Here is a 22,034-nt window from a genome sequence, read left to right as displayed (position 1 = left end):
GACCCTGACCGGTGATGAGTGTTTGTGACCCTGACCGGTGATGAGTGTTGGTGACCCTGACCGGTGATGAGTGTTGGTGACCCTGACCGGTGATGAGTGTTGGTGACCCTGACCGGTGATGAGTGTTGGTGACCCTGACCAGTGATGAGTGTTGGTGACCCTGACCGGTGATGAGTGTTGGTGACCCTGACCGGTGATGAGTGTTGGTGACCCTGACCGGTGATGAGTGTTGCTCTTTGCTTCCAGGGGTCTGGTGTTCGACACCATGTACGGGAACCTGCTGAAGGTCGACGCCTACGGGAACATCCTGGTCTGCGTGCACGGGTTCAACTTCCTGCGGGGGTGAGCGGCCCCCAAGTCTCCCCCAGTCTCCCCCAGTCTCCCCCTGTCTCCCCCAGTCTCCCCCAGTCTCCCCCAGGCTCCCCAGGCTCCCCCAGTCTCCCCCAGTCATCCCCAGTCTCCCCCTGTCTCCCCCAGGCTCCCCCAGTCTCCCCCAGGCTCCCCAGTCTCCCCCAGTCTCCCCCAGTCTCCCCCTGTCTCCCCCAGTCTCCCCCAGGCTCCCCCAGTCTCCCCCAGTCTCCCCCCGTCATCCCCAGTCTCCCCCAGTCTCCCCCAGGCTCCCCCAGTCATCCCCAGTCTCCCCCAGGCTCCCCCAGTCTCCCCCAGGCTCCCCCAGGCTCCCCCAGGCTCCCCCAGTCTCCCCCAGTCTCCCCCAGTCTCCCCCAGGCTCCCCCAGTCATCCCCAGTCTCCCCCAGTCTCCCCCAGTCTCCCCCCAGTCTCCCCCCAGTCTCCCCCCAGTCTCCCCCAGTCTCCCCCAGTCTCCCCCAGTCTCCCCCAGGCTCCCCAGTCTCCCCCAGTCTCCCCAAGTCATCCCCAGTCTCCCCCAGTCTCCCCAGGCTCCCCAGTCTCCCCCAGTCTCCCCCAGTCATCCCCAGTCTCCCCCAGTCTCCCCCAGTCTCCCCCCAGGCTCCCCCAGGCTCCCCAGTCTCCCCCAGTCTCCCCCAGTCATCCCCAGTCCACAAGAACAAGCATTAGCACACAAGCTGGCCTACATACAAGCCTGTCTGAGGGGTTTAAAACCACATCAGGTTTCATCACATCTCCCTCTGCTCCTCTCTTCCCCCTCTCCTCTCCTCCTCTCCTCTCTGTCTCCTCTCCTCCTCTCCTCTCTGTCTCCCTCTCCTCCTCTCATCTCCCCTCTCCTCTCCTCCTCTCCTCCTGTCCTCCTCTCCTCTCTCCCTCTCCTCCTCTCCTCTTCTCCTCTCTCCTCCCCCTCTCCTCTCCCCCTCTCCTCCCCCTCTCCTCTCTCCCCCCCTCTCCTCCCCCTCTCCTCACCTCTTCTCCTCTCTTCCTCCCCCTCTCCTCTCCTCCTCTCCTCTCCCCCCCTCTCCTCTCCTCTCTCCCTCTCCTCCTCTCCTCTCCCCCCCTCTCCTCCCCCTCTCCTCTCCTCCTCTCCTCTCCCCCCCTCTCCTCCCCCTCTCCTCTCCTCTCCCCCCCTCTCCTCCCCCTCTCCTCTCCTCTTCTCCTCTCTCCTCCCCCTCTCCTCTCCTCTCCCCCCCTCTCCTCCCACTCTCCTCCCCTCTTCTCCTCTCTCCTCCCCCTCTCCTCTCCTCCTCTCCTCTCTCCTCTCCCCCCCTCTCCTCCCCCTCTCCTCACCTCTCCTCCCCCTCTCCTCCCCCTCTCCTCCCCCTCTCCTCTCCTCTCCTCTCCTCTCCTCCTCACCTCTCCTCCCCCTCTCCTCACCTCTTCTCCTCTCTCCCCCCCTCTCCTCCCCCTCTCCTCACCTCTTCTCCTCTCGTCTCCCCCTCTCCTCTCCTCCCCCTCTCCTCACCTCTCCTCCCCTCTCCTCCCCCTCTCCTCCCTCTCTCCCCCCCTCTCCTCCCCCTCTCCTCCCCTCTCCTCCCCCTCTCCTCTCCGCAGCCCTGATATTCGTGAGCTGTACCCCAACAAGTTCATCCAGAGGGACGACACAGAGCGGTTCTACATCCTCAACACCCTGTTCAACCTGCCAGGTGACCGAAGGACCGACCAGGGGGAGGACCCATTCAGGGTGGGGGCGCTGGTGGTGACGGGGGTAGTGGTGGTGGTGGTGGTGGTGATAGTGGGGGTTTGTAGTGGTGGTGGTGCTGATGGTGGGGGAAGTTGGGGTTGTGGGTTGTGGGTGGGGTGGTGGTGGTGGTGTTGGAGGAGGTGCTGATGGTGGGGGTTGTGGTGGTGGTAGGGGGAGGTGGTGGGGATAGTTGGGGTTGTGGTGGGGGTGGTGGTGGTGGTGGGGGTTGTGGTGGGGGTGGTGGTAGGGGGAGGTGGTGGGGGTGGTGGTGGTGGAGGGGGAGGTGGTGGGGATAGTTGGGGTTGTGGTGGGGGTGGTGGTGGTGGTGGGGATAGTTGGGGTTGTGGTGGGGGTGGTGGTGGTGGTGGTGGTGGAGGGGGAGGTGGTGGGGATAGTTGGGGTTGTGGTGGGGGTGGTGGTGGAGGTGGTGGGGATAGTTGGGGTTGTGGTGGTGGAGGGGGAGGTGGTGGGGATAGTTGGGGTTGTGGTGGGGGTGGTGGAGGTGGTGGTGGGGATAGTTGGGGTTGTGGTGGTGGAGGGGGAGGTGGTGGTGACAACAACAACGATGATGACGATGATGCTCAGGGTTAACTCTTCCTCTCTGCCCTTCACAGAGACGTACCTGTTTGCATGTTTAGTGGATTTCTTCTCCCACTGTGATCGATATGCCAGGTGAGGAACTCTCAGAAGCACAGCACAACACAACCCTGAAACAGTCTGCCCTGGAGCAAGGCATGGTTCAGCTACTCACACCGATAACCTCGGCTGATGACGTGTCTGAAGACATCTGTAACAAACGCTCACTCGTAGCCCCATCTTTCCTGCTATATGAATGTGGTTAATCAATATCTAATTGTAATAAGGACTATAATTATATCAAGCACGCAGTCTCCTTTTTACTTTTCTGCTAAAGTCCCGCACTCCGTCGTCAGGGTGAGAGATGATAGGATGGAGCTCTGTGTGATGCTAATGGCCTCAGCGTTGAGTTAGTGGAGGAGGAGCCGGTGATTGTGTTGCTGTGTGATGTGTAGTGTGCGGCCGCATGTCCTGCTGTCTCTGACCCTGGCTGTTGGTCTTTTAGGGGGACTTCCTGTTTGGCTGGCGACAGTACCAACAAGGGAAGGCCATCCCGTTTAAAAAACAAAGACAAAATTAAATGTCTATAAATGTAAAAATAGAAAAAGAAAAGAAAAACACAAAAAAGCAAATGTCCGCCGCGTTGTAAAGATGGGCGTCTCCGACGGCTGTGTGTCTGTCCCTCTCCCCAGCTGTGACACGGGCTTCAAGGACGGGGACCTCTTCATGTCCTTCAAGAGCATGTTCCAGGACGTCCGCGACTCCGTCGACTGGGTCCACGCCAAGGTAGGGCGCGGATTGGCTGAGCCTGAGTAGCCTCCAGGCCAATGAGGGTTAGGGGGTTAGGACCTCCGACCTCACTGGTTCACAGGGTGAAGACCTCACACCTCATTGGTTCACAGGCTGAGGACCTCAGACCTCACTGGTTCACAGGCTGAGGACCTCACTGGTTCACAGGCTGAGGACCTCAGACCTCACTGGTTCACAGGGTGAAGACCTCACACCTCATTGGTTCACAGGCTGAGGACCTCAGACCTCACTGGTTCACAGGGTGAAGACCTCATACCTCATTGGTTCACAGGCTGAGGACCTCAGACCTCACTGGTTCACAGGCTGAGGACCTCACTGGTTCACAGGCTGAGGACCTCAGACCTCACTGGTTCACAGGGTGAAGACCTCAGACCTCATTGGTTCACAGGCTGAGGACCTCAGACCTCACTGGTTCACAGGCTGAGGACCTCAGACCTCACTGGTTCACAGGGTGAAGACCTCACACCTCACTGGTTCACAGGCTGAGGACCTCAGACCTCACTGGTTCCTGGTTTAGGCCAAACCTTTAGCCCCCCCCCTACCCTCACAGGCCTCTTACACACTTGTTGTATGGTGTTCATCCTGGTAATTAAAAACAGTACGTAGCTTTGTGTAGCGTTTTATTCTAGCTGTCTCTGTTGTGTACGGGGAATGGGTTAACCTAGTGATGGTTAGTGCTTGGCACTAACCATCTAACCAACTCTCTTCTTCTGACATATGTACTTATTGTAAGTCGCTCTGGATGAATGCGTCTGCTAAATGCCCTAAATGTAAAGCTTGTGTTCCTCCCTAACGGTGTACGTATCGCAGGGTGACAAAGGGCTTATGACTGTGTGAGGCAGGTTTATTCAACAACTCCAACGCATTCACACAGTCACCCAAACGCACACAAAACAGGACTTGGTACGCTTTTATGACTTTTACAGCTGTTTCTCTCTACCTCTCTCTCTCTCTCTGTCTGTCTGTCTGTCTGTCTGTCTGTCTGTCTGTCTGTCTGTCTGTCTGTCTGTCTGTCTGTCTGTCTGTCTGTCTGTCTGTCTGTCTGTCTGTCTGTCTGTCTGTCTGTCTGTCCGTCTGTCTCTGCCTCTCTCTCTCTCTGTCTGTCTGTCTGTCTGTCTGTCTGTCTGTCTGTCTGTCTGTCTGTCTGTCTGTCTGTCTGTCTGTCTCTGTCTCTCTCTCTTTCTCTCTGTCTGTCTGTCTCTCTGTGTGTGATACAGGGAACGCTGAAGTCTAAGACCCTAGAGAACCTGGAGAAGTATGTGGTTAAAGATGTGAGTATATCTCCTGGTCCACAATGTCTTCACTCCTGAAACGTGTTCTCTGTGATGAATGGATGGAGGTAGGGTTACTGCCTCTTCCAAGGATCGGGAAATTTACTCCAAGATGTGACGACTTTCCTTCTTTCAGGCAAAGCTGTCCCTCCTCCTGAGCCGGATGAACGAGGTGTCCAAAGTCTTCCTCGCGACCAACAGTGACTACAAGTACACTGACGTGAGTTCAATCAATGAGCAGGCTGCAGTACCCTTACGGGCCACAGGGGCAGTAATGTAGAGCAATCTGGCTCTCACACACACCAGCTTTAACCCATACTTAACGCACGTGATGAAGTTAGTAACGTATGTATGTCTGCTCCATCTTCTCAGAAAATCATGACCTACCTGTTTGACTTCTCCCACGGCCCAAAGGTAACGTGACGCATATCTGACTCTTTGTTTGTACTGTATATGTATTACTGTATATATATATATATGTATATATACTGTATATATATGGGATCACACCTTGACCTAGAACTATAACTTGATAATATACATATTACATCGGTGGTATAATGTGAAGCAATGTTATCTCATAATCATGTGTTATTTTGTGTAATTTCGAAATATTTTAATGAAATAGACATTTTTGGAGCGAATGTTCCAATTGAGTATAAATATATATATTTTTTATCCAAATAACTATCATGCTGTCATGTTGTGATGTTGATATGGGTGTTAATATATATCAGGTGCTGTCTAAATTAGGGACTTATTTCAGTAACGCTGATAAAAGGACACAGATTACCATAGACGATCATGTAAGGCGTCCACTGACAGTACCAGCTGAACTCGCCTCGACTAAGACTAAGGAGCAGGTTTAAACCAAAGATGATTAGGGTTCACCGGCCCTTTAAGAGGGAGGGGCCTTGGGGCAGACCGGCCCGTTAAGAGGGAGGGGCCTTGGTGCAGACCGGCCCTTTAAGAGGGAGGGGCCGGGCTGCAGACCGGCCCTTTAAGAGGGAGGGGCCTTGGGGCAGACCGGCACTTTAAGAGGGAGGGGCCGTGGGGCAGACCGGCCCTTTAAGAGGGAGGGGCCGTGGGGCAGACCGGCCCTTTAAGAGGGAGGGGCCGTGGGGCAGACCGGCACTTTAAGAGGGAGGGGCCGGGCTGCAGACCGGCCCTTTAAGAGGGAGGGGCCGGGCAGCAGACCGGCCCTTTAAGAGGGAGGGGCCGGGCTGCAGACCGGCCCTTTAAGAGGGAGGGGCCGTGGGGCAGACCGGCCCTTTAAGAGGGAGGGGCCTTGGTGCAGACCGGCCCTTTAAGAGGGAGGGGCCTTGGTGCAGACCGGCCCTTTAAGAGGGAGGGGCCGTGGGGCAGACCGGCCCTTTAAGAGGGAGGGGCCGGGCTGCAGACCGGCCCTTTAAGAGGGAGGGGCCGGGCTGCAGACCGGCCCTTTAAGAGGGAGGCGCCGGGCTGCAGACCGGCCCTTTAAGAGGGAGGGGCCGTGGGGCAGACCGGCACTTTAAGAGGGAGGGGCCGTGGGGCAGACCGGCCCTTTAAGAGGGAGGGGCCGGGCTGCAGACCGGCCCTTTAAGAGGGAGGGGCCGGGCTGCAGACCGGCTCTTTAAGAGGGAGGGGCCGGGCTGCAGACCGGCCCTTTAAGAGGGAGGGGCCGTGGGGCAGACCGGCCCTTTAAGAGGGAGGGGCCTTGGTGCAGACCGGCCCTTTAAGAGGGAGGGGCCTTGGTGCAGACCGGCCCTTTAAGAGGGAGGGGCCGTGGGGCAGACCGGCCCTTTAAGAGGGAGGGGCCGGGCTGCAGACCGGCCCTTTAAGAGGGAGGGGCCTTGGTGCAGACCGGCCCTTTAAGAGGGAGGGGCCTTGGGGCAGACCGGCCCTTTAAGAGGGAGGGGCCGTGGGGCAGACCGGCCCTTTAAGAGGGAGGGGCCTTGGTGCAGACCGGCCCTTTAAGAGGGAGGGGCCTTGGGGCAGACCGGCCCTTTAAGAGGGAGGGGCCGTGGGGCAGACCGGCCCTTTAAGAGGGAGGGGCCGGGCTGCAGACCGGCCCTTTAAGAGGGAGGGGCCGGGCTGCAGACCGGCCCTTTAAGAGGGAGGGGCCTTGGTGCAGACCGGCCCTTTAAGAGGGAGGGATAAACCGGCCCTTTAAGATGGAGGGACCGTGGGGCAGACCGGCCCTTTAAGAGGGAGGGGCCGGGCTGCAGACCGGCCCTTTAAGAGGGAGGGGCCCCGGTGCAGACTGACCCTTGTGTCCCGCCGTAGGACTCCGCCCACCGGCCCTGGCAGTCCTACTTCGACCTCATCCTGGTGGACGCCAGGAAGCCGCTGTTCTTCGGAGAGGGGACGGTGCTGCGGCAGGTGGACACGGTGAGGAGCAGAGTCCCGCCCCATTAGGAGATAGTCCCGCCCTCATGAGGAGACCAAGTCCCGCCCTAATGAGGAGACCGAGTCCCGCCCTCATAAAGAGGATATGGATCCATACATTATATAATATTATTATTACTGCATTACATACATTATATTGTCCAGTCCAGCCTTTATTATCTGTATATGGTTGGTTAACATTATATATCTAGTGTAGATAGAAGTTTACCATTATCATCATCATCAAATGTGATTCTACGGAAGACTATAAATCAAACTATTACGATAACATTCATGTAAAAGTGCATCTTTAAAGATATAAAATACCAAATAGGAGTCGTTTCTGTCGTTTGTCATCGTCAGCGATACTCTCTGTGTCGATGTGTTTTGAGGTCCAATCCCATTTCCACCCCTTACCCCTTCCTTTTACCCCTCCCCCTTGTTGTGAAGGAGAAGGGGGAAGGAGTAGAAATGGGATTGGGCCTGAGTCTCACTGTTCTGTATCCACCCAACACCCCCCTAAAATGACATGACCACATGGTTTCTCCCACCACTGCAGACCACCGGCCGTCTGAAGATAGGGACCTACACCGGCCCCCTGCAGCACGGGATCGTCTACTCTGGGGGTGAGTCCTTCACTCACTCACACCTCACCCCTTCATTACCCACACAGCCACGCTACTGCTGTCCTCACCCGCAGTGAATACATGAATTCACTCCATTTCAGTGGTCGGTTTTCAAAGAGGAATCTGTGATAATTATGCTCTAACTCTTTGACACTTAAACTATAGTGTATCCTTAACATTGGGGAGTTTACCAGACGCTTTCTCAAGAGCGACTCACAATAAGTACATTAGTCAGGAGAAAGAGAAACATCAATATATCTCTGTAGGTACAGTTAGGATGTTCATAGAACCATGTGCCAAGCCCTAACCATCACTAGGTTAACCCATTCCCCGAGACAGCTAGGATAAGACGCTACACGATGCTAAGTCCTGTTTTTAAGTGCGAGTGTCCTGGTCCATTAAGGAGCCGACCCAGGGCCAGTGTTAGGAGACGCCTGAGTCGGTCTCTTGAGCAGCAGGCGGCTCAGGACGGAGAGCTGGTAACCTGAAGGTTGCTGGTTCGATCCCCGGCTCCTCCTACCTAGAGTGTCGAGGTGTCCCTGAGCGAGACGCCTCACCCTGACTGCACCCGACTTCGCCCTGCGTGGCTGACTCCGCCGTCAGTGTGTGAATGTGTGCATGAATGGGTGAATGTGAAGCAGTATCGTAATGTGGTTTGAGTGGCCACTGGTTAGAACAGCGATGTAGAAATGCAGTTCGTCTACCACGAAGGGAATACAAGCACCGGCTCTGTCTCCTCTGGTCTCACTCTGGTCTCACTCCGCTCATCTGGTCTCACTCCGCTCCTCTGGTCTCACTCTGGTCTGCACTCTGGTCTCACTCTGGTCTCGCTCTGGTCTCACTCCCCTCCTCTGGTCTCACTCCGCTCCTCTGGTCTCACTCTGGTCTGCACTCTGGTCTCACTCTGGTCTCACTCCCCTCCTCTGGTTTCACTCCGCTCCTCTGGTCTCGCTCTGGTCTCGCCCCAGGCTCCTCTGGTTTCACTCCGCTCCTCTGGTCTCACTCTGGTCTCACTCTGGTCTCTCTCTTGTCTCACTCCCCTCCTCTGGTCTCACTCCACTCCTCTGGTCTCGCTCTGGTCTCGCTCTGGTCTCGCTCCCCTCCTCTGGTCTCACTCCACTCCTCTGGTCTCGCTCTGGTCTCGCTCTGGTCTCACTCTGGTCTCACTCCGCTCCTCTGGTCTCACTCCGCTCCTCTGGTCTCGCTCTGGTCTCACTCCCCTCCTCTGGTCTCACTCTGGTCTCTCTCTGGTCTCACTCCCCCCTCTGGTCTCTCCCCAGGCTCCTCTGACATGGTGTGTGACCTGCTGGGGGCCAAGGGGAAGGACATCGTGTACATCGGGGACCACATCTTCGGGGACATCCTGAAGTCCAAGAAGAGGCAGGGCTGGAGGACCTTCCTGGTGATCCCCGAGCTGGCTCAGGAGCTGCATGTGTGGACCGACAAGAGCTGTGAGACGCACACACACACACACACACACACACACACACACACACACACACACACACACACACACACACACACACACACACACACACATAGATTCATATTAACACACACACACACACACACACACACACATAGATTCATATTAACACACACACACACACACGCACGCATGCACGCACGCGCGCGCGCGCGCACACACACACACACACACACACACACACAAATTTACGTAAACAGGCACACATAAACAAGCACACACACGCTGCATTATTGACTGCCTTCCAGTGTGCTAGAGTGTATCTGGGGTGTCAGGGTGATTTCAGCCTGCAGGTGAACTGACTGAACCACCAGTCTCTCTCTCTCTCTCTCTCTCTCTCTCTCTCTCTCTCTCTCTCTCTCTCGTCTCTCTCTCTCTCTCTCTCTCTCTCTCTCTCTCTCTCTCTCTCTCTCTCTCTCTCTCTCTCTCTCTCTCTCTCTCTCTCTCTCTCTCTCCAGCCCTGTTTGAGGAGCTCCAGGGTCTGGACGTCTTCCTGGCAGAGCTCTATAAGTGAGTCCTGAGACCGACCGGCCCGCCCAGTCATCCCTCCCCTCCTCTCTCCTCCTCCCTCCCCTCCTCCCTCCCCTCCTCTCCTCCTCTCTCCCCTTCCCCCCTCCCCTCCCTCCTCCCTAAAGTATTCAGACCGGCTGCAGTCCGCACGTGTGTGTGCGTGCGGTGGTGTGTGTGTGGTGCGTGTGTTGCGGTGTGTGTGTCGGTGGTGTGTGTGTGTGGTGCGTGTGTTGCGGTGTGTGTGTCGTGGTGTGTGTGGTGGTGTGTGTGTCGGTGGTGTGTGTGTTGTGGTGTGTGTGTTGTGGTGTGTGTCGGTGGTGTGTGTGTTGTGGTGTGTGTCGTTGGTGTGTGTGTGGTGGTGTGGGTCTCGTGGTGTGGGTATCGTGGTGTGTGTGGTGTGTGTGTCGCTGGTGTCTGTGTGGTGGTGTGTGTGTCGTGGTGTGTGTGTAGTGTGTGTGTCGGAGTGTGTGTCATGGTGTGTGTGTGGTGTGTCCCCCGTACGGGCGTGTGTTCCAGAGCACTAAGGGTAAAGTCCAGCTGTAATGACAGCCTCGCTGGCTGATAAGCAGGTTGACATCCGTCTATTTACAGCCTGGCGCGCCTCTCCTGTCCGTCTCCCAGATTGATGTCACTGTTGTCGTCCCGCCCCCCCCCCCCCCCCCCCCCCGCCTTGTCTAAGCTTCTCCTCTGGTCTGCAGGCACCTGGACAGCAGCAGCAACGAGAGGCCGGACATCAGCGCCATCCAGAGGAGAGTGAAGGTACGGGACTAGTTAACGACCTGATCACTCTGCCTAGTTAACGACAGATCACTGCCTAGTTAACGACCAGATCACTCTGCCTAGTTAATGACCAGATCACTCTGCCTAGTTAACGACCAGATCACTCCGACCAGGGACGGGACTAGTTGACGACCAGATCACTCCATTCTTGGGACTGAACTTGAACTCACTACCGGGAAACCTGGGTTGGGCTCATTGGAGTTCATGTTTGCGATACGCAAAACCGCAAACATCACTCTCTCCGTCCAGTGCAACACTTCTCTTCTGCTCTCTGAGCCCTTCCCCTTTACGAGCCGTTGGCCAGGCTGTTAGTGAGACGTCATTATGTGACGAGGCAGCCGCGTGCCGGTCACGAGAACTCTTCCGTCGCTCAACATTTGTCTGAAGGAATCCAAACAAACGCAACGATTAATTTACATTAAGGCCATTTAGCAGACAACTTTATCCAAAGCGACTTACGGTAAAAAAAACTAACGGTTAAAACACACATCCCCCCCCGACGGCGGAGTCAGCCCCGCAGCCAAAAGAGCCCAAAGGCCTCAGGCGGAAACAACGATATATCGCTGCCATAGAACCAAGCACTAACCATCACTAGGTTGACCCATTCCCGGGATACAACACAGATTGCTAGGATAAGATGCTGCACAACTAAGTACTATAACTAAGATCGTCCGACATACAATAAGTGCGTACATTAAGTGCCTGGACATATAACATACAATGAGAAGGACGGGGGAGGCTCTGCGTCTCGGCTAGCTCTTCGTGGAGGCTGGGGACCGGGGAGTGATCCTCCTCTGTGTGAACCGACTGGCACCTGGCGACGTGTTTATGGGCTGACAAGACGCTTTGAGGTTTGATCCAGGAGTCCCTAGATAGCGCGCATATAAACAACCTGACAACCCCCCCACATCAAACCCCGCCGCCAAAAATACACCGGATCTCCGGTCACGTGATTGGTCGGTCTGGTGTCCCAGGGTTCCCACAGACAAGGTCTGGGATGGCACGTAATGTACGCACTAATATACATTACTGTATGTCGTATGTCCTGGCACTTAAAAACAGTACTTGGTACTTGGTTCTATGAAGGTCCTTACTGTACAGACAGTCACTGTCTGTGACTGTACTGTTGTTCTCTTTCTTCTGACTACTGTTCTTATTGTGAGTCGCTCTGGATGAAAGCGAACGACCTGAAGGTCAACGACCCAAAACCCTCCCATAGCAGGGAACCTCGGGATGAGGGCTGAGTCTGGGGGCTGTGACCGAGTGTTGGGGGCGGCATGTGGCTCAGGAGGCAGAGCGGGTCGGCTGGTAACCTGAAGGTTGCTGGTTCGAGCCCCGGCTCCTCCTAGCTGAGTGCCGAGGTGTCCCTGAGCGAGACGCCTCACCCTGACTGCTCCTGACCAGCTGGCTGTCGCCCTGCGGGGCTGACTCCGCCGACGGGGGGGGATGTGTGATGAATGGGTGAATGTGAGGCGGTGTTGTGAAGCTGTGTGAGCGGCCGCGGGTTATAAAGCGCGGTATGAAGGCTGTGGGTTCATCTCCTCCGGTCCTTCCTCAGAGGGTGACCCATGACATGGACATGTGCTACGGCATGATGGGCAGCCTGTTCCGGAGCGGATCCCGCCAGACGCTGTTCGCCTCCCAGGTGATGCGCTACGCAGACCTCTACGCTGCCTCCTTCATCAACCTGCTCTACTACCCCTTCAGCTACCTCTTCAGGGCCTCGCACGTACTGGTGGGTACACACGCACGCACACACACACACAGGTTCACTCCCTAACCCTAACCCTGCTCTCTTAATGACATCATCTCACTCTGCCGTGGTAAAATGCCCCCCGATGGAGAAACAGGGCCACCTATTGCTTATCTTGATGACCCAAGTCCTGATCTTTAACATAACGGCAGTGGAGGAGAAACACAAACACATTCACATTTTCTTTCGCCGATTTTATGTCAACTCAGTTAGAATGGAAACCGAGAGAGAGAGAGAGACGTATAGGGAGAGAGAGAGAGAGAGAGAGAGAGAGAGAGAGAGAGAGAGAGAGAGAGAGAGAGAGAGAGAGAGAGAGAGAGAGAGAGAGAGAGAGAGAGAGAGAGAGGAAGAGAGAGAGAGAGAGAGGAGAGAGAGGAAAGAGAGAGAGAGAGAGAGAAAGAGAGAGAGAGAGAGAGGGAGAGAGAGAGAGAGAGAGGAAGAGAGAGAGAGAGAGAGAGAGAGAGAGAGAGAGAGAGAGAGAGAGAGAGAGAGACAGAGACAGAGACAGAGACAGAGAGAGAGAGAGAGTGCTTTTCCAGAATAACGAGCCTTAAACGCTGCCCTATTTCAAACCTGATGACCCGACGGTCCTGTCAGGGTTGGGTTTGCTAAAGCAGTGAGGAACCCTAACCCTAACCCTAAAGCGATGAGGCTTGAAGAGTGTCAGCAGGTCACAGGTCAGCGGCCGCCGGCTCAGAGGGTCAGCAGGTCATAGGTCAGCGGCCGCCGGCTCAGAGGGTCAGCAGGTCACAGGTCAGCGGCCGCCGGCTCAGAGGGTCAGCAGGTCACAGGTCAGCGGCCGCCGGCTCAGAGGGTCAGCAGGTCACAGGTCAGCGGCCGCCGGCTCAGAGGGTCAGCAGGTCACAGGTCAGCGGCCGCCGGCTCAGAGGGTCAGCATGTCACAGGTCAGCGGCCGCCGGCTCAGAGGGTCAGCAGGTCACAGGTCAGCGGCCGCCGGCTCAGAGGGTCAGCAGGTCACAGGTCAGCGGCTGCCGGCTCAGAGGGTCAGCAGGTCACAGGTCAGCGGCCGCCGGCTCAGAGGGTCAGCAGGTCACAGGTCAGCGGCCGCCGGCTCAGAGGGTCAGCAGGTCACAGGTCAGCGGCCGCCGGCTCAGAGGGTCAGCAGGTCACAGGTCAGTATACGAATGCATTATTATAATTATTGATTATAAATATCAATTAGCTACTTGTGAAAAAATGATTGTGGACAGTAATTAGAGACAGTAAAAGTGATTAAGTAACGGTCATCATAAGAGAACACTTCAATAAGAACGAGTGTTGTTAGCAGTCACAATGCTACTCAGTATCGGCCGATACTCAGGAGTAGGTCAGGAATCTGTATCGGTATCTGGAAGGAAAGAACGGTTTGGGAACATCTCGACCCCAAACACACGCAGCAAGGCTGACCCTCTCGGAGCGCTGATGCCAGCAGCATCAGCGTTCGGTTCATCGTTCTCTGGCTGATATTTGCTGACACATAAACTTAATAATAATTTAAGCTTCGGGCGTCGGGACTCGCAATGCAAAGAATTGACCTGGAACGTGTATAATTCTTAGTTTAGCCGGAAACAGCTCTTTACATTTACATTTTACATTAAGGGTGTTCAGCCGACGCTTTTACCCAAAGCGATTTATGATGGTTCATACACACCTCCACACACCTCCACACACCTCCACACACCTCCACACACCTCCACACACCTCCACACACCCCCACACACCTCCACACACCTCCACACACACCTCCACACACCTCCACACACCTCCACACACCTCCACACACCTCCACACACACCTCCACACACCTCCACACACCTCCACACACCTCCACACACACCTCCACACACCTCCACACACCTCCACACACCTCCACACACCTCCACACACCTCCACACACACCTCCACACACACCTCCACACACACCTCCACACACCTCCACACACCTCCACACACCTCCACACACCTCCACACACGTTCATACACCTCCACACACCTCCACACACCTCCACACACGTCCACACACGTCCACACACGTCCACACACCTCCACACACGTTCACACACCTCCACACACCTCCACACACACCTCCACACACCTCCACACACCTCCACACACCTCCACACACGTTCACACACCTCCACACACCTCCACACACCTCCACACACATCCACACACGTTCACACACCTCCACACACCTCCACACACACCTCCACACACCTCCACACACCTCCACACACCTCCACACACCTCCACACACCTCCACACACGTCCACACACGTCCACACACGTCCACACACCTCCACACACCTCCACACACCTCCACACACCTCCACACACGTCCACACACGTCCACACACACGTCCACACACAGGGGTCTCCCCGCTAAGGCTCCTCCCTCTCAGATTCACCCCCAGGAGGTAACCCCCTGACCTCTCTGTCTCCTTCCTGCCCCCCCAGGAGGTAACCCCCTGACCTCTCTGTCTCCTTCCTGCCCCCCCAGGAGGTAACCCCCTGACCTCTCTGTCTCCTTCCTGCCCCCCCAGGAGGTAACCCCCTGACCTCTCTGTCTCCTTCCTGCCCCCCCAGGAGGTAACCCCCTGACCTCTCTGTCTCCTTCCTGCCCCCCCAGGAGGTAACCCCCTGACCTCTCTGTCTCCTTCCTGCCCCCCCAGGAGGTAACCCCCTGACCTCTCTGTCTCCTTCCTGCCCCCCCAGGAGGTAACCCCCTGACCTCTCTGTCTCCTTCCTGCCCCCCCAGGAGGTAACCCCCTGACCTCTCTGTCTCCTTCCTGCCCCCCCAGGAGGTAACCCCCTGACCTCTCTGTCTCCTTCCTGCCCCCCCAGGAGGTAACCCCCTGACCTCTCTGTCTCCTTCCTGCCCCCCCAGATGCCCCACGAGTCGACGGTGGAGCACGCCCACGTGGACTTCGACGTGGAGTCGCCCCTCGCCACTCGCAACCGCACGCCGTGCGGGGAGTGTCAGGACGGGGACTGCAAGCGCGGACACCTGACGCGCTCCGTCAGCGAGATCAAACCGCCCAACCTGTTCCCCCACACCCCCCAGGAAATCACCCACTGCCACGACGAAGATGACGACGAGGAGGAGGAGGAGGAGGAGGAGGAAGAGGAGGAGGAGGAGGAATAGGAAGAAGAGGAAGAGGAGGAGAGTAGGAGGAGGAGGAAGAGGAGGAATGAGGTTAAAGTGAGCGGACTGCGGACTGTCTTGAAATCTAGAGATCCTGTTGAACTGAAAGGTGTGTGTTACCCGGACCGAGCCCCCACGCGGTGTGTGTTCACGTTGACACCCGTCCCCCGGTCGTCCTCGCTCCCCTTGCTACAGTTTTAAAAGAGGACGAGAGAAGCACAGTCCCTTTTCGTTTGTTTTAAGTCCTTTGAGTCCCGTCCTGTGATTGGACGGCTTGCTGTCCAACCAGACGGACCGACGACACAAAGCTTCTCGTCAGTGTCTGTCCGTCTGTCCATCTGTTCTCTGCCAAAGTAGACTGTTAGAATGTGTGTCTGTGCGTCTGTCCTCTGCCAGTAGACTGTTAGAATGTGTGTCTGTGCGTCTGTCCTCTGCCAGTAGACTGTTAGAATGTGAGTTGATCCTGATGGAGCTCCGGAGCTTAGTACCTCCCGACGACTCTGGGCGTAACGACGCCGCGGGCATCGGTGTGGATCACCGACTCCAAAACGAGATCAACGAGAAGGTCTGCTGCACGCCGCCGTGGAGACGACCTCCCCGGCTTGGGGTCTCAGCCGCAGAGTACAGTGGGGCTACTGTAAGGCTACTGTAAGGAGTACAGTACCGCTGTAAACTATGTACAGTGGGGCTACTGTAAGGCTACTGTAAGGAGTACAGTACGGCTGTAAACTATGTACAGTAGGGCTACTGTAAGGCTACTGTAAGGAGTACAGTACCGCTGTAAACTATGTACAGTGGGGCTACTGTAAGGCTACTGTAAGGAGTACAGTACGGCTGTAAACTATGTACAGTAGGGCTACTGTAAGGGCAGCCCACGCTGGTCAGAGACGTGTTCCTTACGCCAACGTGAACCTCGACGAGATGGGAGCACACCCTACCGTGTTCTGCAGTCAGCTTAGCTACATAGGAACCATGAGCTCTGTGGAGTGAGGCTTCCTTTAGTATTTTAGAGTTTGATTTCGTTTTTTAGAGCTTTGTTTTGGCTTGACCAATAATCCTGAGGTCGTTAAGAGACGTGCCCTCCTTACAGTAAAGTTAGATAAATCACGAAGGGCGTTTTTGTCTGCAACAAGTGGTCCCGGACGCCGCGGCGATATTAGATACTCCTTTGCTCCAGATAACCGTTTTCTAGAAGAGTCATTCCACATATTTCTAACCTGCATGTCAGTCTACTAATCTTTGAGTTGTGATTCAGAAACCCTGCGTTTCACAAACCTGCGCACACATTTGGTTAAAGAACGTTCAATGGCTTGAGATCCTAAAAATACTATTCTGTTTGGGTGCATTATCATTAGTTAGTATCCCATTGATTATTAATTTCTGTTAATTATTTCGAAATAATATATGCACACAGGCATGCAGTAATGAAATGCTTGCTTTTTTTTGAGTGATATCAGATATCAAACAAAATTGAAGACATAACTGCCGTACATTGGAGTTGGGAAAATTTGATTTGATTTGCATTTTTTTTGTTTTCGTATATCTTCCTATCAAATATATAATACTGTATGCAACAAAACACAAAGGTGTCCTTAATTCTCTTTATTTTATTCCAGGAGTTTAATGAAGTGTCTTTATGTTCCTTCTGCACTTTGGGTCATGTTTATTTGTGGTGTTTCAGTTTTCAGAGTAATGTTGATTTTAGGCGAAGAAAGGGAAATCACACGACTGAGCAGCATTCATTATCAGTATCTATATAATTATTCATAGAACGAGTTAACAGACGGTATCAAGTAGATACTCAGAATTGGTTCAGATTACTTAGTTTTGTGATAGTACTCTGAAACAATCGCGCTAACTCACTGAAATGCGTCATTTGACTAAATGTGACAGATGGATTGATTATATGAATAGATAAGTTGTCTTTTATTTTACTGTCTTCAGAGAATTCCTCTTCTATGATTGATTAACCACACGTGTCAACTGTTGCCATCTGGTGTTTTGTGTGCTTATGAACATTCAGGCCTATGCTAGCCCAGCGAGCTAACTGAGAGGTTCCTTGTAGGAGCTTTCCTTAAGTCTGTGTTCTAAAACATGGCTTTCCTTTACACCCAGTAGTTTATTTTGTACTTAATCCAAACTTGTACCAGCAGAGGACTTGAACAGAATATACTTGATGAGGGGGTATTGCATGGCAAGTTCCTAACAACTAATTGTTACGTTTTTCTACCCTAGTTTCCTTTTTTTTTTCCTTACAAACTTGGTTTACAACATTGATTGAATATATGAATGAGTATCTTCATGTTCCAGACTTATTTTTTTCTCCTTAGATCAGAAAACATTTTTAATTAAAGGAATTAATATTTTCCAGCCCTACAGTATGTAAAATATGATATTTCTCTGACATTATGAATAAAGTAAGTTTTACATAAGCGTGTTTCCTTGATTAAATATACGGGTAATTTGATAGGTAAGTGGTTGATAAGACAAAGTTCGACCGCTGCTGTATTTTCTGTTCTTTCTGCCTGCTTTTGGACTAAAAAGAAACCTCCACAAACTGAAATTAGCGTCATTCTTTTGACCAATATTGTTGATCACAAAACATTAATTCCACATGTCCCCCTCTCTCTCTCTCTCTCTCTCCCCTCCTATCTCTCTCTCTCTCTCTCTCTCTCTCTCTCTCTCTCTCTCTCTCTCTCTCTCTCTCTCTCTCTCTCTCTCTCTCTCTTTCTCTCTCTCGCTCCTTTTGGCAGCAATTTGAAATAAGTCTCTCCAATCAATTGAATCGTTCTGTTAATCATTCACTTTTTTATTGAACCACCAGCTAGAGGAAACTCTGGGAGTCTTCTTGAGTCTGAGGGAGTGACAGCGTTTTGAAAAGGGGAGGAGCCACCGTCGACCTCCCTCTCATCGGACAGCTGACAGGACGTGGGAGATAACGAGTCTGAACACAGTTCCATGTATTGAACTCAACTCTAAAATAACAACCTATTCATCGGACAAATCTCGACTGTGCCAAATTCAGTCTTCAATTCTCCCATCGTGTCGAAAGTCTTTCTTTGCGTGCAGACTTTATAGTTCACGATCAATTCAGAGTCGCTGGTGACGCAGGCGCTGTCGCTCCAGTGCGGATCAGTAGAGAATGAAACACATAAAAACATCCTTCTCCTACTTTCTCTTCGATTGTTTCTGACATGATTGTCCCTGCAGAGCAGAGTGGACCCGATGCATAGGATCAAGTAAACGTACAACTATATATATATATATATATATATATATATATATATATATATATATATATATATATATATATATATATATATATATATATATATATATATATATATAACTATATATATATATAACTATATATATATATAACTATATATATATATATATAACTATATATATATATATATATATATATATATATATATATATATATATATATATATATATATATATATATATACCTATATACGGTATGATACCCTCACAATTGAATTGAGGGAAATATGATAAATCCATGATTGCCAAAAGGTTTTATATGAAGTGGCGTTCACAGAAAAGTTAAAAAATAGCGACCTCCAGTGGTTACAAGTTGCGTACAAATAATGATTGACATCATATTCTTTGTTAATATACAATGTCTATGGAATATCTTCAACTATTCAATAAAAAACTAAAGCACTGACATACTTGTTATTTCCGATGAGTTCATTTGCAAAAGAAAACCAATAACCTTAATCCATTGTTGAACATCCAATTCAATATCCAATTTCATATCGAATTGAAGTCGCTTTGATTGTTTTATAATATTTCTTGATTGTAATACTAGTGTGAAGTTACGTTATTTTTCCTTTTTTCAAATGAACTCTTCACATAACTGCTTTACACTTTACAAAATATACAATGTGCCAGAATTGCTTTTTTCAGAAATTCGGAAAATATTCAGCATTAGCATATTTCCTCGAACTCATTTCCATTTCATCTGAGGTAATTTAACAAGTGCCGAACAAAAAGATAGAAAAATGGAAAAGAAATATAGTTACCCATTAAGTTTCAAAAATTCTACAATTATTTCCTTACCCATTAAGTTTCAAAAATTCTACAATCATTTCCTAATGGATAAAGGAAGTTATTCAAGCTGGATTGATGATAGAAGTTATCATTTAATCAAATACTAATACAAAAAAATATCATGATGTCCTGTGTCAGTCTTTACTTGGCGGTTTATGTACATAAGCACTGAAACAGAAGGCAGGAAACTGGAAGCTCATCTGCCCGGGAGGTGATCAAGGGAAGGGCCACGTGCACACGCCCGGGTGCATGTTCATGCACTAGCATGCATGCGCATACACACACACACACACACACACACACACACACACACACACACACACACACACACACACACACACACCCATGCCCACACGATATACACGCGCACACTCACACATGCACATTCTAATGTTAAAAACAATATGCCTGGATCTTTTAAGTCATTTTTAATGTTGAGGTTATTTTTTTGTAACGTTGATGATACTCAACACGTTAGATGAGGTCATTAATACTGTGCAATTATCAAGTTTGATTATTTTCAAAATTGGCAACAAATAATAAAAAGATGTTTGTCCACGTGCATAATTATTATAGCTCCGCCCCCTCCCTTGTTCTTCTCCCTCTCGCTGACCGCTACACTGCATTCTGGAGTAAAACTACTATAGAAAACAGTCTGGACTCAAGGCGCTTAACATTAGACATACCTGAAGAGAGAGAGAGAGAGAGAGAGAGAGAGAATGAGAGAGAGAGAGAGAGAGAGAGAGAGAGAGAGAGAGAGAGAGAGAGAGAGAGAGAGAGAGAGAGAGAGAGAGGAGCATTGCAAGGGGGGATCTCTGGCAGATCAGTGGCATTTTTCTTTTTTCAGAAAACCAATATATATATGATACTTACGTACAAATATATCTGTCAATCTACAATACATGGATCTCTGGAACCATAATCATCTCTTAAATAAACTATATATGTCATTGCACGTTTTTGTTAAAATAATTGATTAAACGATTTCTCTGAAAGGCAATAGTGTGATTTCTCTTATAAAGGTGAAAAAGATATTGTACCATCGGCCGATTTAGAATAATAGTAAAAAATAAGAAGATCTGTAATATACACATCTGTAAAAGACCCTCACCTCTCCATATACATGATGCCTGGAAGCCGGGGGCGTGTCTCTGACAGGCCACGCCCCTCACATCTGTGCACATGCTCATGCATGTTTGTAGGCCGGTGTGTATGCCATCTCTGTCTCTATATGCATACATATATACACGTTATTATAAAATAAATAAATAGAGGAAACATTCTTGGTTTGGCGACGTCTCAAGCGGTTGTGCTACAGTCTCTGATCGCCACGGCGACCTGCTGGGAGGGGGGGGCTGTAGAGGGTCCGGCTGCCTGTGTGTGTGTGACGTATGTGTGCGTGTGCGTCAGTCTGTGTGTGTGCGTTATTGTGTGTGCGTATGCGTGTGTGTGTGTGTGACGTATGTGTGCGTCGTCCAGTGTGACGACCGGGGGCCGCGCCCCGTGCCGGCCGCCCGCCTCCAGGACGAGGCCCCGCCCCCCTCTGGTCAATGGATGAGGCCCCGCCCCCTCTGGGTGAGGCCCCGCCCCCTCTTGGTCGGGTCCGTGATGTGGTCCGTGCCCCCCTGCAGGGGGGGGGGGGGGGAGCCCACTGCCCCGCCCTCCTCTTTGAGGGGGGGGTGAGACCCCCGGCCCCCCGTCTCCCTCCCCCCGCGCCCCCCCGCCCCGCCCCCCCCCCCCCCGTGTGTGTGTGTGTGTGGGTCAGAGGAGGTATTGGGTTGGGCCCTCAGGGCCCCCGGGGGGGGGGGGGGGTGGCGGGTCGCTGGGGGTCTAGATGGGGCCCTCGAGGTGGTGGGCGGCGCTGTGGTTTGGCCGCCCCCCGAGACCCCCCACACAGTTCTGGTTGAGCAGCTGGGACGACTCGTTGGCCGTCGCCATGGTGACGGCGGGCGGGGCGGCGCTGATGGTGTGGGCGGGGCCGGGGCCGGGGGGCGGGTCCACGGCGTCGTACACCTCGCTCAGCGTCAGCTCGATCTTGGTGAACTCGGTGTCGCTGGACTGCGGCGTCTTGTCCATGCGGGACGCTAGCACGGCGTTCTGGTACTGCTGCCGGCTCACCTGGGGGCGGGGTTAGCACACGGTCCAATCAGAGGCCAGGGGCGGGGTTAGCACACGGTCCAATCAGAGGCCAGGGGCGGCGTTAGCACGCTCTATCAGAGGTGAGGGGCGGGGTTAGCACTCTCCTATCAGAGGTGAGGGGCGGGGTTAGCACGCTCCTATCAGAGGTGAGGGGCGGGGTTAGAACACGCTCTATCAGAGGTGAGGGGCGGGGTTAGCACTCTCCTATCAGAGGTGAGGGGCGGGGTTAGAACACGCTCCTATCAGAGGTGAGGGGCGGGGTTAGAACACGCTCTATCAGAGGTGAGGGGCGGGGTTAGCACGCTCCTATCAGAGGTGAGGGGCGGGGTTAGCAAGACACTTAACCCTGACTGCCCCTGACCAGCTGGCTGTCGCCTTGCGTGGTTGGCTCTGCCGTCGGGGCGTCAATGTGTGTATTAACCGATGTAAGTCGCTTTGGA

The 22,034-nt window shown here is 52.8% G+C and overlaps 2 protein-coding genes across 4 annotated transcripts in view; one reads left to right on the top strand and one right to left on the bottom strand.

Moving 5' to 3' along the window:
- The window catches only part of nt5c2b (5'-nucleotidase, cytosolic IIb), a 37,341-nt gene extending 19,534 nt beyond the window's left edge, over nucleotides 1-17,807 (top strand). The window contains exons 5-18 of one of the 2 annotated variants that reach the window (XM_030350516.1): nucleotides 247-342; nucleotides 1,922-2,013; nucleotides 2,666-2,723; nucleotides 3,320-3,413; nucleotides 4,655-4,708; nucleotides 4,845-4,928; nucleotides 5,081-5,122; nucleotides 6,974-7,078; nucleotides 7,635-7,701; nucleotides 8,982-9,152; nucleotides 9,646-9,697; nucleotides 10,396-10,456; nucleotides 12,036-12,212; nucleotides 15,118-17,807. In XM_030350516.1, coding sequence (XP_030206376.1) covers nucleotides 247-342; nucleotides 1,922-2,013; nucleotides 2,666-2,723; nucleotides 3,320-3,413; nucleotides 4,655-4,708; nucleotides 4,845-4,928; nucleotides 5,081-5,122; nucleotides 6,974-7,078; nucleotides 7,635-7,701; nucleotides 8,982-9,152; nucleotides 9,646-9,697; nucleotides 10,396-10,456; nucleotides 12,036-12,212; nucleotides 15,118-15,375 — 1,411 coding nt within the window. In that variant the 3' untranslated portion in view covers nucleotides 15,376-17,807. Of the gene's footprint in view, nucleotides 1-246; nucleotides 343-1,921; nucleotides 2,014-2,665; nucleotides 2,724-3,132; nucleotides 3,414-4,654; nucleotides 4,709-4,844; nucleotides 4,929-5,080; nucleotides 5,123-6,973; nucleotides 7,079-7,634; nucleotides 7,702-8,981; nucleotides 9,153-9,645; nucleotides 9,698-10,395; nucleotides 10,457-12,035; nucleotides 12,213-15,117 lie in introns of both variants that reach the window. The other variant, XM_030350517.1, reaches the window with a different exon arrangement.
- Nucleotides 17,808-19,527: 1,720 nt separating this feature from the next.
- cnnm2b (cyclin and CBS domain divalent metal cation transport mediator 2b) overlaps nucleotides 19,528-22,034 on the bottom strand; it is a 40,370-nt gene continuing 37,863 nt past the window's right edge. For both annotated transcript variants that reach the window (XM_030350512.1, XM_030350513.1), the window contains one exon: nucleotides 19,528-21,573. In XM_030350512.1, coding sequence (XP_030206372.1) covers nucleotides 21,286-21,573 — 288 coding nt within the window. In that variant the 3' untranslated portion in view covers nucleotides 19,528-21,285. The remainder of the gene's footprint in view (nucleotides 21,574-22,034) is intronic.

Source organism: Gadus morhua, chromosome 3, assembly GCF_902167405.1.
Source record: "Gadus morhua chromosome 3, gadMor3.0, whole genome shotgun sequence".
Classification (NCBI taxonomy): Eukaryota; Metazoa; Chordata; class Actinopteri; order Gadiformes; family Gadidae; genus Gadus; species Gadus morhua.
This window is presented reverse-complemented; position numbering and strand designations above follow the sequence as displayed.